The 16,141-nt window shown below is 38.3% G+C and overlaps 1 protein-coding gene across 9 annotated transcripts in view; it reads right to left on the bottom strand.

The window, feature by feature from the left end:
• Positions 1 to 16,141, bottom strand: part of synrg (synergin, gamma) — a 120,182-nt gene that overhangs the window by 85,529 nt on the left and 18,512 nt on the right. For 5 of the 9 annotated variants that reach the window (XM_043718367.1, XM_043718369.1, XM_043718368.1 and 2 more), the window contains exons 3-10: positions 13,989 to 14,119; positions 12,938 to 13,068; positions 12,140 to 12,245; positions 8,345 to 8,456; positions 4,779 to 5,051; positions 4,208 to 4,447; positions 2,207 to 2,284; positions 1,605 to 1,801 (exon numbers count right to left, since the gene is read on the bottom strand). In XM_043718367.1, the coding sequence (XP_043574302.1) occupies positions 1,605 to 1,801; positions 2,207 to 2,284; positions 4,208 to 4,447; positions 4,779 to 5,051; positions 8,345 to 8,456; positions 12,140 to 12,245; positions 12,938 to 13,068; positions 13,989 to 14,119 (1,268 nt within the window). The remainder of the gene's footprint in view (positions 1 to 1,604; positions 1,802 to 2,206; positions 2,285 to 4,207; positions 4,448 to 4,778; positions 5,052 to 8,344; positions 8,457 to 12,139; positions 12,246 to 12,937; positions 13,069 to 13,988; positions 14,120 to 16,141) is intronic. The other 4 variants (XM_043718373.1, XM_043718375.1, XM_043718376.1 and 1 more) reach the window with 2 other exon arrangements.

Here is a 16,141-nt window from a genome sequence, read left to right as displayed (position 1 = left end):
AATTTATAGCTTTAAATTAAGGGGGGGTAGATATAGGATTGATGTTAGGGGTAGGTTCTTCACTCAGCGAGTCGTTAGTTCATGGAATGCCCTGCCAGTAACAGTGGTGGACTCTCCCTCTTTATGGGCATTTAAGAGGGCATTGGACAGGTATATGGAGGATAGTGGGTTAGTGTAGTTTAGGTGGGCTTGGATCGGCGCAACATCGAGGGCCCAAGGGCCTGTACTGCGCTGTATTCTTCTTGACTTGTTCTAATCCGACCCTGCTCTTCCAAGAATTTAGAAACCTCATCCTTAATGATGGATTCTAGAATTTTACCAACAACCGAGGTTAGGCTAATTGGCCTATAATTTTCCATCTTTTGTCTTGATCCTTTCTTGAACAATGGGGTTACAACAGCGGTCTTCAAATCATCCGGGACTTTCCCTGATCCAGTGACTTTTGAAAGATCTCAACCAACGCCTCCGCTATTTTCTCAGCCACCTTCCTCAGAACTCTAGGATGTAGCCCATCGGGGCCAGGAGATTTGTCAATTTTAAGACCTTTTAGCTTTTCTAGCACTCTCTCTTTTGTAATGGCAACCATACTCAACTCAGCCCCCGACTCTCTTTAATTATTGGGATATTACTCATGTCTTCCACTTTGAAGACTGACGTAAAGTACTTATTAAGTTCTCCAGCTATTTCCTTATCTCCCATCACTAGCCTTCCAGCATCAGTTTGAAGTGGCCCAATGTCTACTCTGCCTGTCGTTTGTTTCTTATGTATTGAAAGAAACTTTTACTATCATTTCTAATAGGGCTAGCCTACCTTCATATTTGATCCTCTGCTTCCTTATTTCTCTCTTTGTTATCCTCTGTTTGTTTTTGTAGCCTTCCCAATCTTCTGATTTCCCAGGGCTCTTGGCCACTTTATAGGATCTCTCTTTTTCTTTGATACATTTCCTGACTTCCTTTGTCAGCCATGGCTGTCTAATCCCTCCCCAGATAATCTTTCTCTTCTTGGGGGATTGAACCTCTGTATTGTGTCCTCAATTATATCCACAAACTCCTGCCATTTTTGCTCTACTGTCTTCCCTGCTAGGCTCTGCTTTCAGTCGATGTTCGGCAGTTCCTCTCTCATGCCCTCATAATTACCTTTGTCATGCCTTTTCTATTTCCCGGTACATGCTGCGCCCCTGGTCCTGACCACTGTTAGGAGGTCTGTACATAACTCCCACTATGGTTTTTTTTGCCGTTGTGGTTCCTCAATTTCACCCACACAGACTCCACATCATCCGACCCTATGACATTCAGTGCCATAGATTTAATTTTGTTCTTAACTAACAAGACCACCCCGCCCCCTCTGCCCACCTCCCTGTCTTTTTGATAAGTTGTAAATCCTTGGATGTTTAACTGCCAGTCCTGACCCCCCTGCAACATTACTAAGTGTCGAATGTTCTCCATTCTAAATTTGAAAATTAAAAAATGCATTCAGCAATCATCTGATTCAGCAATCCAAATATTCTGTAATATAAACAGTTCATTTGAAAATTATAAAATAAGCAGTCCAACAGATTGCACATAAATTAACTGATTTTTTAAAACTGAACAATGTTACACTACCTGCGACATAGCTATCATAGCCAATACAGTGTACAGCTCCTCTTTCGTAAGTTTGCCTGGCGTTGCGCGATTGGCAAAAGCCCATATCTGACCCAGCATCTCCCTTGGTAATCCAGACGAGAGAAGTATTGGGTAAAGCTTTGCTGTATCAATGCCCGCTGGAGTAAGAGTAGCTTCTAGAACTTTCTTGTAGAGTTCTGTTTAAATAGATTTTGTAAATGTGCACGTCAGGAATGCATTTGAACTCAAATAAATATTCAATCCCCAGCCTCATGCATTGCGCTGAGTTGCAAGATCAGTAAATCGATCCATAACCCAACAACCAAGATATCACTGCAAAAATGATACAATTAGGAATACTGGGGAATAGGAGGAATTTACAAATCATCAAATTCAGAAAGTGTATGCAGCTTTAAATTATAATTAACTTGCTTGGGATACTCTACATATAGTTGGATTGTTTAAATGTGTAATTGTCATGGAATGAAAACTGTGAAGTCAGATCACACAACTGGATATTATAAATTATGAATACTGACCAACTACCAGCATTAATCACCACTTTCAGCGAGAATTTTAAACAATCATGAAGTGTACTATACCTGGGACAAGACTGTCATTGAAAAGCCAAGGTGGTAACATTGGCTGAATTGTTTCCTGTGTCGGGTACACTCCTACACCTAAGGAATAAAATAAACAAGTTACATAGTAACATATGAATGACATGTGTGCAAGACATAACTCAAAAAGTACTTTTAAAATGAAAGCAGCATTGTGGCATGTTCAATCACCCTACCGGGCTCAGATTCAGAATTTCTGAAAAATGTCCAAAAAGAATAGTTAGATGAAATAAAAGGTATTTGAGTTCTTTGTTTTTAGTAAATTGTAAGAATACTACATTTATCAGTTTCTTTCCCCATTGGCTGACAAATTGAAAGTGCAGGGATCAAGTGTAGAATATTTCATTAAAAATTGTGCAAGAACCTGTTATCACTTCCTAAGGGAATTCAGTAAGTTACTTTTTGAAATGGGAGCTAGTGTGTTTCTCTAAAGGTGCCAGCCCCTGATCTGTGCCCCACTGAATTCATGCAATTCTCCATACTCCATAGACTCCAAAATCTCCTCCAATTTTACCCTGAAACAACAGGAAGTACAAGAATCAGCACAATCACTTTCTCTTCTGGCTTTCACCTGACTTCGACCCAGTGCACCTCCACAGCATTGCTGATGAGGAACAAGGAAATCTCAGACTCAAAATCACACCCCTTCATGCTGTTGTGCTGCAACCTATTATGGTAAGGAGGCATCAATACACTGCAACCCACTTCTACTTTTAAAATAATTAAATTGTCTGCTCAAAGAATTTTGAGACATGCTTGTACCCATAATATGCAAGCCTGTAAATATTGTTGCATCACTAGATTACTGATCGGATCCTTTGTCAGAGAAACTTGATTGATATTTTTATAAATCTGTACTCTGGGTTCCCTCACTAAAACCTGGAAATACCAAAATCAATGAAATCTGACAAGACTTCAATAATGAAAACGAAATTCATGTTTTACCTAAAGTTTCCGGTGAGTAATGCCTGAGAAATGGTAACGTGAATGTAGAGCTTAAGACACAGTAAATGAGTGCCAATTTGATAATCTCGTTACATTAAACACAAGTAGTGGTATACCAAACAGAATACTTTTGGTGGACATGTACTGAATTATATGTTATGACAAAATCGAGATCATCATGGTAATAGACATCTTAATTTATCCATGTCATTTATTTAGCAAACCTTTAAATCATGAAGAGAAACATTAAGAAGGAAGTGCTTTTTATTAATGAGAGGAGATGAAGCAGGTACAATCAAACACAAATCACATGTCGAAGCTTGGCCTTAAACTCTCCGGCAGCTAAAGCTTTAAAATAAAACACATACCTTCTCATGTCAAAGCACTTGCAAAATTATTCCAGACATATTTGCTAAGAATTACAGTTCAAATACAGTTCAAGTCAACAAACAGAAGTTCAATAGAAGATATTTTATTTTAAAATCATTGAGTCAATCAAACATAAATCTCAAGAACTTTAACTAAGAAGAAATGCATTCATCCGTGAACTGCTGCACATTTTACACCAAAACTCAAAATCCAGTCAGGAACACACTGCACAAATATTCAATATAGAGATTTATCTAGTATTACCTTTACAATCACAGCTCCAGAAAGAAATTTACTGCAAGACATATTTATATTTCTCTTTGACTAACAAGAGCACATGCAAAATCTAAATATGACTTGCAATGTATAATGTACCTTATTTTTATTGATATGTTGATGAGTGATTTTATAGCAAGGAAACCTGTTTTACACAGCTGTAAAGCAGCATTTCTTAAATGAAGTTCAATGGATGTTGAACAGCTTTGAGTTACAAAGGCCTGTCATTGAACAGAAGTAAATCATAATAGATTACAAAGACAACTGCATGATAAGAAAAGTTCAAGAAGGAATGTTGACAGGTTAAAGAAATTGAAAGTTTTATTTTTCCTGATTTTGCAGAATCTTGGCAAATGATTGAAGAAAATTAAAAACAAAAGCAAGTTTGCTCACCACTCTCTTTGGCAGCTGTCTCTGGTTCGGGATCCTTTGGCCTGTTTGTTGTGAATACACCAGCGAGGTTTTCAGTTTGGATGGCCCAGTTACAGGCCTTGGCACTGGGCTGAAACTGAGTTGAGACTGAGGCTTTAGACCCAATGTCAGCCAAGGGTTGAGACTGGTTAAATTTAACATTTGCCTGCTTAGGCATGCTGAGATCACAGGAAGCAAACATTTTCTCCTCCAATGAAGGGCCTAAATAAACAGGAGGTGGAAGAAGTGTTTCCTCGCTTAGTAAAGCAAAAAACACAAACTATGCTTCATTGAAGTCTCAGAATCTAAAATTACGCACCCCAATCCCTGAAGAATTGGTAACAATTAATTTTTTTTTAAAAATCAAATGCCTTGCTCTTGCACAAAGAATCAAAAATCTAAAAACTGATCATTGCAAATGTTCTATCAGGCGAAGAGAACTAATAAACTAGCTTGAAGAATTTAAAATCTATCAACTACAAAATCTCATAAATATGAGTGTTTTAAAAGCATAAAGTTTTGTATAATTTAAAATAAGTTTTGCACTTGTTACCTTGGCTGTTTTTTCCTGAATGCCCTGCTGTAGCATACAATGAAACTGCAGCTGAGGGATGGGCTGAAGTAACAGGCTGCGCTGGAACTGCAGCCTGCTCAGACTGCAGCCCAGACTGTAATGTGGGGTGGAAGGGTTGGAAGGACTGGAAACTGGTGGGAGCCGCAGGTGCGGCAGATTCAGGTCCTTGAATAAAGTCACTGAATTCTTCATCATCAGGAAAAGCAGGGGATTGGGAAGGAGGGGCAGCTGATAGGGATGACTGGGGAGCATCTGTAAAAATGGATAAATCAAAATAAGGCAACATAGAAATCAAGCAAACTAAAAGAATTAAAAAAATACAGGTATATAAAAGATAAATGAGAATAAAAAAGACCCTTTAAACAAGAAACAACACATCTATTTCTAAAACCATGATAGAAAACAAATTATGGTAGCTTTTTCCAAAATGAAAACTAAAAATTTACATATACAAAAAACTCCCTCTTCTAAATCCTAGAAATAAAACCTCACTTTTGTTCATATGTAAGAGAATTGATATCATATTTACTCATGTAAAAGTCAAGTTTTTGAGACCAAAGGTTTAGCCAAAAACGTAACATTAATGAATGATATCTTCATGTGGTTGAAATCCAGTCTCTCCCATCATCTTGGTACTTAATCACTGACATTATTTCATCAGCTAATCATAGAGTTGCCAGGTTAGAGTGTAACAAACACACACCCAAAACTAGTGCAAAGGGAACCAAAAAGTATTTTTATTATTCTTTGCAAACACGAAAAGCTGAACAGTTGCTTTCCAAAGATCAGGTTTGCATTAGGGCAAGTATGACTTTTGCAGCAAGCAGATACGTAGAACCAAGTTAGATTTTTTTGGCCAAACATTGGTGGTTGACTTTTACACAAGTTTGACTGTTACTTGAGAATATGCAGTAATCGTGTGAAACCAATCAGAAGGTTAGTAAGTTAAAGTAGGAAGGCCAGCACAAACATTGCCAACGTAGACAGCCACTTAATGAAAATGCAATATCGCACAAGAAACAATTCCAGTGACAGGAAACAAAGCTTCATCAATTGTTGGGCTCAACAAATAAAGATAATTCACACTTGGGACTGAAGAAGAGAACAACATAGTGCCAGCAACTGCAATCCCATAAATCTATTTAATTTCCACAAAATCAACTGTCACCTTGTAATAAAAAAAATTCTAAAGTCATATTGTTTTAAATCACATCAGTTTTCATTTACTGGGCTTATGCTTAGGAAACTAGTTCTTGAATCTGATGCAATACACAAGGGCAGGAAAGTCTCCAATGATTGAAATAACATGGAAGCTCTGAATACTGGATAAGTGTTAACAAGCTTGGTTTGCAACTAGCAAATTAGTTGCATAGTGAGAGAAGCAGCAATAAAAGAAGAGGGATGAGTATTAGACATTGTGAAGAGATCAAACTGTTACCTGAGATCATTGTTCCTGGAACTGGCACCCAGCTTTTAATTTGGGTAAATTTCTCAAATATATTTACAATGAATGTAAAAACCATTAATTCCCCTCCTGCCAACTGATATTTATAAGAGCCAGTTAAACAACTGGATACATACATGCTGCACTCGAACAAAATTAGTGTACATTAGCAACATGACAATGCTGACTAGCTACTCAGAATCATCCCTAGCAAAAATCTACACAGTAGGCAAATTTTGAACAGAGCATCATTTAAAATAATAGTGTTGGTCTGTAAATAGAGCATGATTTGGATGCAGATTACTGCAATAAAAATATAAAATAACATCTTAGCAGCAATAGTTTAGGAGAAAAATTACAAAGTCAAGAGAACATTGTGTTGTTATCTAAGAATTTTCTTTCAACTAACTGATTAAAGCTTCTCTCCAGCTAGTCTGTTTCTCATTTTATTGAAGTGTTAGAATAACCAACACTAACTGTACTAAGTCAGAAATGATCTCCAAATATGGCAGCAGTTTTTCATTGTAATTCCTCGTCCCCAGAGTCTTACAAAACGCAGCCAAGATTTGCAGGGAAGCAAAAGAGTTTGTGTAAACTTGTTAGTATTCTTAACACATGAGAAAGCACAAATCATATTCCCTCGTGTCTTATTAACGAACTCGGAGCCATGCTGTTAGATGCAGTCTGGCTGATAGAACAGATTAGTTGCAACCACAACATGATAAAATAGTGAGTTAGATTTCCACATTTATTACTAACTGTATAACTGCAATCTTACATTACAAATATACAATTAAATTCAGGAATACAACCAATGTAGTAACACTGTATATTTATACATGATATTGAGGACAGGACGTTATAGTCATTTCAAAAGCACAAAACATCTTGGCAATGAGGATAGATGCCTTAGGCAAAGCGATTTAAACAAATAAGACAATTGCCCTAACTCATAAGGATACAGCACCAGGAACAAGAGAGGCTAGTTTTAGAGTATTTGAAATCTGTATTAATAGGCAAGTCTGCATTCAGAATTTTAAAATTATAAGCTACATCAGAAATGCTGGGATATAGATCCATGGTTTACATTTCAAGCCAAAATTTTTGATCCTGCTTGGTAGTGTCACATTCAATGATTCAGCGATTACTTCATGCCCCACATATATCCAGGAAGAGGAAAACAGATTGTATTTCTTTATCTATCCATGATTGTTGAGCCCAACGTTTGGACTCCCATCACTGCCCACTTGAAGATAGCTATCTCAGTATGTAGTGGAGACCAAGCTTTGGACCTTCATATTTTAGTAGCTTAGTAATACGTCAATCATTGAATTTATAAACTAGGCCATTGAAACCACCGCATGAGAGGGTGGAGATTGGGATGGTTGGGGGTGAGGTGTAAACAGAGGCTTTGATACTGTAGTTTAAAGTCAGGAAGCCAAATACTCCCAGCAGTAGGTTGCACAGAGAGAAAGGCCTTTGCAGTGGGTACTGTTGCAAAGTTATGGGGTCACAAAAACTGAACTCAATATTTTCAAACATGTTCCAAGTACACTGGGGAGGTCAAAATGAAGTTATTTTGTCCATGGCATACTTAAAATACCAACTTATTGCTTAAAGGGCTTTAGTTAATCAATAACCATTTTTTTTCTGACCTTAAAAGATTGTAATTTAGAGAGAACTTCCAGTGCATCCTCAGTTGCTTTGCCAAGTCATTAGCTGATAAATATCTCCTACTTGTTACCTAAACTTTAAGCCCCACACCTCTCCTGTTCAATATTGTGCATCTGATGGAATATTGGAAGCATAAAATTTCCATTCAATCCAATCAAGGAGATGCAGTAAAATGTGGTCTGCAAAAACATCCTACTCATTACTACAGGCTGATTTGCAGCAGAAAATTATTCCTGCACCAGTTGAATATGCCCGGGCAATGGGGAACGGAAAGAATGAAAGATTGTTTTATTTAAAGTCAGTAAAGCTCTTTCCACAAGTTAACGCACAGAAAAGAGCATCTGTCAGATTAGATTTTAGAAATATGTAACCATACGAGTCATTTACTATTAGAGGAAGCTTTATTCCCTTATGTTAATATGGTTACCTGATTTATTAGGAAGTGAAGTAGGGCCTGGATGCAACTTTGCATCCCTTGTGAATCCAGCAAGATTTCCTTTAATGGCTTCCAAGGCATCATCCCGGTTCTTTTCCCCAAGCTGAAAGCAGAATGAAATAGAAATCGATGGATGTGTTATAAATAATAAATAAAATTATGATATTAAATCTAGAAATAGTATTTCTAAAAAAAAAGAAAAGCACTCTTTTCTTCTATCTTGATTAGAATGCAAAAACAAAATTAGGAAGAACTTCATATTTTTAACACTTGAAAATTCTAGTTTCTTTCTGCAATGTTCTAAATAATGATTTAAGATACTTAATATTTCTCATCAGGGAGAGGGTGAAACAACAGACAATAGAAAAAAAAACTGAGGAAACCATGCCAGAGTCTAAGGAAACTGTAGAGATCTGATTACAGATCAACCTTTCCCATCGTGATAATGAGGTGGGGAGGAGAATTACTTATATTGTTCTCTCTTACTTGAAACTGAAAAAAAAACTGCCTAATTTCAGCCATGGAGCAGTAATAAATAGAAATTCCCCTCAGAGTCAGGAAGATTTCATATAGCTATTCTCTCAACTATCAGCAGTTGATTTTATGGCTGCCCATCAAGTAATAAATGTAGAAAGCACAGCATGACATAGAAAGTCAAAAAGCAATGAAATATACCCAGAATTATACAAAACAAAAATAAAATCACTTCGCCTATCAAGTTTGATCCCTTAAAAACGATGTACAATTTCTATTATGACCGATTTCTTGACAGATAAATTACAAGACAGTTACCTTTAAAAGCTCTCATTCCTCATTAGGAAGAAAAACTTCAGGCTATTCATCTAATCTAATCCACTATTCAACTTGGCTTTCGACAAGGTTCCCCATGGGAGACTGATTAACAAGGTTAGATCTCATGGAATACAGGGGGAACTAGCCATTTTGATACTGAACTGGCTCAAAAGTAGAAGAGAGAGCAGTGGTGGAGGGTTGCTTTTCAGACTGGCGGCCTGTGACCTTGTTGGAGGGAATCCTGAGGGACAGGATGTACATGTATTTGGAAAGGCAAGGACTGATTAGGGATAGTCAACATGGCTTTGTGTGTGGGAAATCATGTCTCACAAACATGATTGAGTTTTTTGAAGAAGTAACAGGATTGATGAGGACAGAGCAGTAGATGTGATCTATATGGACTTCAGTAAGGCGTTCGACAAGATTCCCCACAGGAGACTGGTTAGCAAGGTTAGATCTCATGGAATACAGGGAGAACTAGCCATTTGGATACAGAACTGGCTCAAAGGCAGAAAACAGAGGTTGGTCGTGGAGGGTTGTTTTTCAGATTGGAGGCCTGTGACCAGTGGAGTGCCACAAGGATCGGTGCTGGGTCCTTTACTTTTTGTCATTTATCTAAATGATTTGGATGCGAGCATAAGAGGTATAGTTAGTAAGTTCGCAGCTGACACCAAAATTGGAGGTGTAGTGGACAGCGAAGAGGGTTACCTCAGATCACAATAAGATCTTGATCAGATGGGCCAATGGGCCGAGAAGTGACAGATGAAGTTTAATTCAGATAAATGCAAGGTGCTGCATTTTGGGAAAGCAAATCTTAGCAGGACTTATACATTTAATGGTAAGGTCCTAGGGAGTGTTGCTGAACAAAGAGACCTTGGAGTGCAGGTTCATAGCTCCTTGAAAGTGGAGTCGCAGGTAGATAGGATAGTGAAGAAGGTGTTTGGTATGCTTTCCTTTATTGCTCAGAGTATTGAATGTAGAGTTGGGAGGTCATGTTGCGGCTGTACAGGACATTGGTTAGGCCACTGTTGGAATATTGCGTGCAATTCTGGTCTCCTTCCTATGGGAAAGATGTTGTGAAACTTGAAAGGGTCCAGAAAAAATTTACAAGGTTGTTGCCAGGGTTGGAGGATTTGAGCTCTAGGGAGAGGCTGAACAGGTTGGGGCTGTTTTCCCTGGAGCATCAGAGACTGAGGGGTGACCTTATAGAGGTTTACAAAATTATGAGGGGCATGGATACGGTAAAGAGGCAAAGTCTTTTCCCTGGGGTCGGGGAGTCTAGAACTAGAGGGCATTGGTTTTGGGTGAAAGGGGAAAGATATAAAAGAGACGTAAGGGGCAGCTTCTTCACGCAGAGGATGGTACGTGAATGGAATGAGCTGCCAGAGGAAGGGGTGGAGCTGGGTACAATTGCAACATTTAAGAGGCATTTGGATGGGTATATGAATAGGAAGGGTTTGGAGGGATATGGGTTGGGTGCTGGCAGGTGGGACTAGATTGGGTTGGGATATCTGGTCAGCATGGACGGGTTGGACCGAAGGGTCTGTTTTCATGCTGTACATCTCTATGACTCTACATTCTATACTTATCTATGATTCAATAAACACAATCCCACTTTTTGTACCAATTATATAATCTGTCTATCCTCATAACCATCAACTCCATTCTTGAATAGGTAGCATCCAAACAATTTTTTTAAAAAGTTGGTTGACGGAATTAATCTGGAATTAAAGAGACCAATGATGATCTTGAAACTATGGCGGAAAAACCTCTGGTTCACTAGTTTACTTTAGGGAAGCTAACTGCTATCCTTACCCAGCCTGACCTATGTTGATTCCAACATCTGCAGTCCTCAGAGTCAAAAAGTGTGGTGCTGGAAAAGGGCAGCTTGTCAGTCAGTATTCGAGGATGAGGAGAGTCGACGTTTTGAGCATAAGCTCTTCACACATTCCTGATGAAGAGCTCATGCTCGAAACGTCGACCCTCCTGTCCCTCTGATGCTGCCTGATCCGCTGTGCTTTTCCAGCACTACTCTTTTTGACTACGTTGACTCCAGACTCAAAGCATTGTGGTTGATACTTAAAAGGGGCATTTAACCCAACAAGCGATGAGCTATAAGTGACCTAACCAGCAATGCCCAGGTCTGTGAATGAACTTTTAAAAAATTTGGAAAAACTTCAAAGTATGCTTTGTTATACTCTAATACCCTGTTTGCTCAGATCCTAGATTCTTTATAGAGGGTATCACGCTGTTTCAGCTTTCTAATAGCTGTAAGTTCCAGTTCAATTAAAGTCTATGGGCTAGTGGAAGTGTAACAAACAGCTGATAGTGAAGCCTAGACTATAATTTATGAATGACTACATTTTTCTTGAAGCTGTTAATTTGGGTGTGCTCACCCAAATGACTAACTTGTGTGTAAATTTCAACAAGGGGTAACAGTAGGCTACATACTCATGGTTAGCATCACTGCCAAGCTCCATCCTGTGTCCAAAGTATATTCACACACATATTTCCAACAGGAGTTCATTAGAATTAAGAACCTTATCCTATATTTCATTTGCTAACTTTCTGGCTAATTGTATGAACTCTATTTTCATCAACCCTGCTGTCACCCCTTAGAGTTCAGTTAAGTCAGGACAATCTGCATAGAAAACCTAGCACCTTCCTGAGCTCTATGCACTGATCAAACTGGCTAAGTTATCAGGACACATCTTTTTAAATGTTTGAAAATGCTAATCTGTTTTTCTTCGTGGTAGTCAAATCTGGTTCTAAGTTCTCTTTATTCTAATCATTCTTGTCTCAACTGAACGCAATCCAACAAGACCTCTTCTGAAAGAAATTTGCATCAAATTACACAGAACATCTGTGTAAATAAAAATTGCATATTTTAATCTGTTGTAATTTATGATTAGATTAAGACTGAAGGATTTTTTTTTGGTAGATAAATTGAACCATCTGGAATAAAAGCACATGTATAACGTTGCTGAGAAATACCTTCGGCTTTACACTGCTCAGAAGACGCAACTTTTGTTTCTGTTCTTCAAACTGTCGTCGCTTTCGCTCCTCTTCCATCATCCTTTGCTGTTGTTCAAATCGTTTCCTAAAGGAACATAAGTGACAAATTACTAAATATCAGTGGATAATTGCTGTGATTGTGCAAACATTTCTGGACTAACCTATTTCTCAATCTTCACTTTATTATAAAATTGTCTAATGCAAACTTTTAAATTATACCAACTGGGTTACCTTGCATTGGAATAAGTTATCAAAATGTCAATCAGTTCAACACGAATATTTCAACCAAAGATCAAGAATTTCTCACCATTTTATTATCCTCAAGTACTGTCTACATTTGGGCAGTACAAACAGCCATGAGCACAAGTAGAAATTCTCCTGATACACTCCAACTAATAGTATTTGAGCATACACAGGGGTGTGCAGAGAGAGACAAATAATCACTGTCAGTGAAAGAAAAGTGTAACCATTTATATACTGCAATAAACAAGTGACTCAATAATCCATTTTAAGGGCTCTGCTGCTGCATTTTGCGTTTGGACTTGCTGCATTTCAGAAAAAGAAGTTAGAAAATCTCAAAGTAAGAACGTCTAAGTTTGAAACCAGCTAACCCGTTGATCAATATCTTCAATAACAATTCATCATTGTTCAATGAAGTACCAGATCCACTCCTGAAGCTAACTAAAACTATAGCTTCATTTTTGAACATGTTTTAAAAAAAAGACAATAAGTTATATCACAACTCCAAATTAATTCAGAAGCAGAAAACCATCTTACTGCTGCTCTTCAGCAAACTGCTTTTGCATATCTGGTGTGTATTGTGGAGGAGAAGGACGCATCCCCATGTAATGATGCTGCGGCATAAATGATATTCCAGCTGGCGGCATTGGTCCCATTGCCATTCCACTCTAGAGGGAATAAAATATTTAAATAGTATTCCTGAATGAGAACAGAAAGAAAATAGGTCATTCAATCCAACTTGCTTGCCTTGTCATTTCGATACAGGTGCAGAACCTACTAATCTCTCTTGTACCCTCTATTTCTTGTTCAATAATACTGCATAATATGTCTAGTGATACAAACATCACCATGGCAGCTCAATAATTCCTTGAGCAAGTTGTTAATAATTAAGCAAACATTGTACAACAAATGGGAAATCAATTGACATCCAAGTGTACCCTTTAAATAAACATTCTATTGCAACTCTATTAACAAGACCTATATTCATTTTGATAATGCATTTAAATTACACCAGTCAATAAATAAGTGCAAGTACTCTATCCTAGGGCTAACTCTGAACAGTGTTACACACAGCAGGGGGTAGATCTGTTGCATCAACAAATCTACAGCCACAAAATGTCACTTTGACCTTGCCCAGTTTGAGTGGGTGAGGGGGCACAGTAAAAGGAAAAACAGACATTAGTAAAAGTGTATTTATTGGATTTTCCTCTTCTACAACTTTGGACCCGGCAGGTGAGGAGGTTTGGAAACATGATTAGCATTGTCTGCGCCCCAACAAATTCCTCCAAGCAATTCACACTTTGGAGATTGAGCAGGTGAATTCCATACAACTCTTTACATTATTCAATTAATGTTTGAGATTGACTCTCTGATATTCCCCGGAAAAGTCCCAGATGCAAGCACCTCTCCACATTTGCTCAGCCAAGATTGAAAACGCCATCCAAAAGGAAACTGTACCTTGTATCCCACCTTTCCAACAAATTTGACCTTGTACCTTAATGCAACCAAAAATGATAGATTCAAAATATTACATTTGAATAAAAAAGAACATATTCCTGCATGGGTCAAATAGTCATTACTGAATTACCTGCATGGGTATTGCGCCCGGAGGCATCTGTGAACCAAAATTCATTCCCATCATGCCTTGTATGTTGGGCTGCATCACAGGTACCATAGGGAATCCCTGTGATTGCTGCTGCTGTTGCATTGACATCATTCCTACGCAGAGACACAGAGTGAAATAAAAATCTTCACTTAAACTCTCAAAGACAGCTTTATGAAAACAAAAACCAAAAGAATAACACAGCAATTAGTGGAACATCATCAGAAACACTCTAGTACTTAATACAGCTGTCTAACTACACCACATAATGCAAAATGTTAGGAAAAACGTTCTTTAGCTTTTGAGTCTGTAATATACTGTGGTATACCACAAACTACACAGTCATTCATGACATACAAATTGAGATGTCACAGTCACACAATATTGTTACAGTTTTAACCCTCACAAAAACTTAGATCTCAGAATGTTTAAAATACCAACTAGTTTTTCCAAGAGTGGACAGTATTTAATGGTTTAGTATGCAACCGATGAATATCCTCAACACAATTAATTTAATTAAATTATTTATAGTCAGCAGTTAAATACACAATACCAAAGGCCGAGGAATGAGCATAAAACATTGTTTGTAATAATTAGAGCCTATGTGAATAAAATTAATCAACAAATTCTTCTATTCTCTTACTTCCACTCCTGAATGTGACAATGTATGTTAAGATAAAGCTTGACAGCGTTTGACCATTCAAGGGTGAGCCTTGATAATGTGTGTTAATGTGCAAACGGACATTGTAATGCATTACTTTAATCATTGTAGCTCACTCAACCAGATTATGTTCTCATTCAACACCTATTCTTCCCTGGAAGAATTATACTGGAGAGCAAGCAAAAACAGGAACACCTGAAAATGTTTTCTCCATCATGGTGATAGTTGCCCTGGTAGTCTGCCCCCTTCCATTACATTCTCTATGTTTTGATTTCCTTGATAAGGGAACACACATTGCCTGTTTGTATGTGAGAATGCATCTGCAACCAGTGAAAATCACAGGGTATGGGAGTGTCTTAGAGAAACTGATCGCAATATTCTGATTTACCTGCCAAGATCCACTGAGATTTTAGAGAATATTTTATTTGCTATGATGAGCTTTGACCATATGATTCATGCCCACATTAATTCTACTACAGAAGAAATAGTTGCTTTTCAGATTCCCATTTGCTGACTAGGGCAACCTAGCGTCACCGTATGCTACTTTTTCAAAATAGGCCCATCTCCAATGACAATATTTTTCCATCACTAGCTTATAGCAGACATATTCCTGGATGCGGGTTTGCTCGCTGAGCTGGAAGGTTCATTTTCAGACATCTGAAAACAAACCTTCCAGCTCAGCGAGCAAACCTACATCAAGAACCTCAACCTGAGCTATAAATAGAGTCATAGAGATGTACAGCATGGAAACAGACCCTTTGGTCCAACCTGTCCATCCCGACGAGATATCCAAACCCAATCCAGTCCCACCTGCCAGCACACGGCCCATATCCCTCCAAACCCTTTCTATTCATATACCCATCCAAATGCCTTTTAAATGTTGCAATTGTACCAGCCTCCAACACATCCTCTGGCAGCTCATTCCATACACGCACCACCCTCTGCGTGAAAAAGTCTCTTTTATATCTTTCCCCTCTCACCCTAAACCGATGCCCTCTCGTTCTGGACTCCCCCGACCCCAGGGAAAAGACTTTGTGTTTTTATCCAAACAAGGCCTCTCATGATTTTGTAAACCTCTATAAGGTCACCCCTCAGCCTCTGATGCTCCAGGGAAAACAGCCCCAGCCTGTTTAGCCTATCCCTGTAGCTCAAATCCTCCAACCCTGACAACATCCTTGTAAATCTTTTCTGAACCCTTTCAAGTTTCACAACATCTTTCCCATAGGAAGGAGACCAGAATTTATCTGAATTAAACTCCATCTGTCTCTTCTCAGCCTATTGGCCCATCTGATCAAGATCCTGTTGTAATCTGAGGTAACCCTCTTCGCTGTCCACTACACCTCCAATTTTGGTGTCATCTGCAAACTTACTAACTGTACCTCTTAAGCTCACATCCAAACCATTTATGTGAATGACAAAAAGTAGAGGAACCAGCATCGATCCTTGTGGCACTCCACTGGTCACACCTCCATCACCA

Source organism: Chiloscyllium plagiosum, chromosome 28, assembly GCF_004010195.1.
Source record: "Chiloscyllium plagiosum isolate BGI_BamShark_2017 chromosome 28, ASM401019v2, whole genome shotgun sequence".
NCBI classification, from domain to species: domain Eukaryota; kingdom Metazoa; phylum Chordata; class Chondrichthyes; order Orectolobiformes; family Hemiscylliidae; genus Chiloscyllium; species Chiloscyllium plagiosum.
Note: the sequence above shows the minus strand (reverse complement) of the source record. Positions and strands in the feature narration are given on the sequence as shown.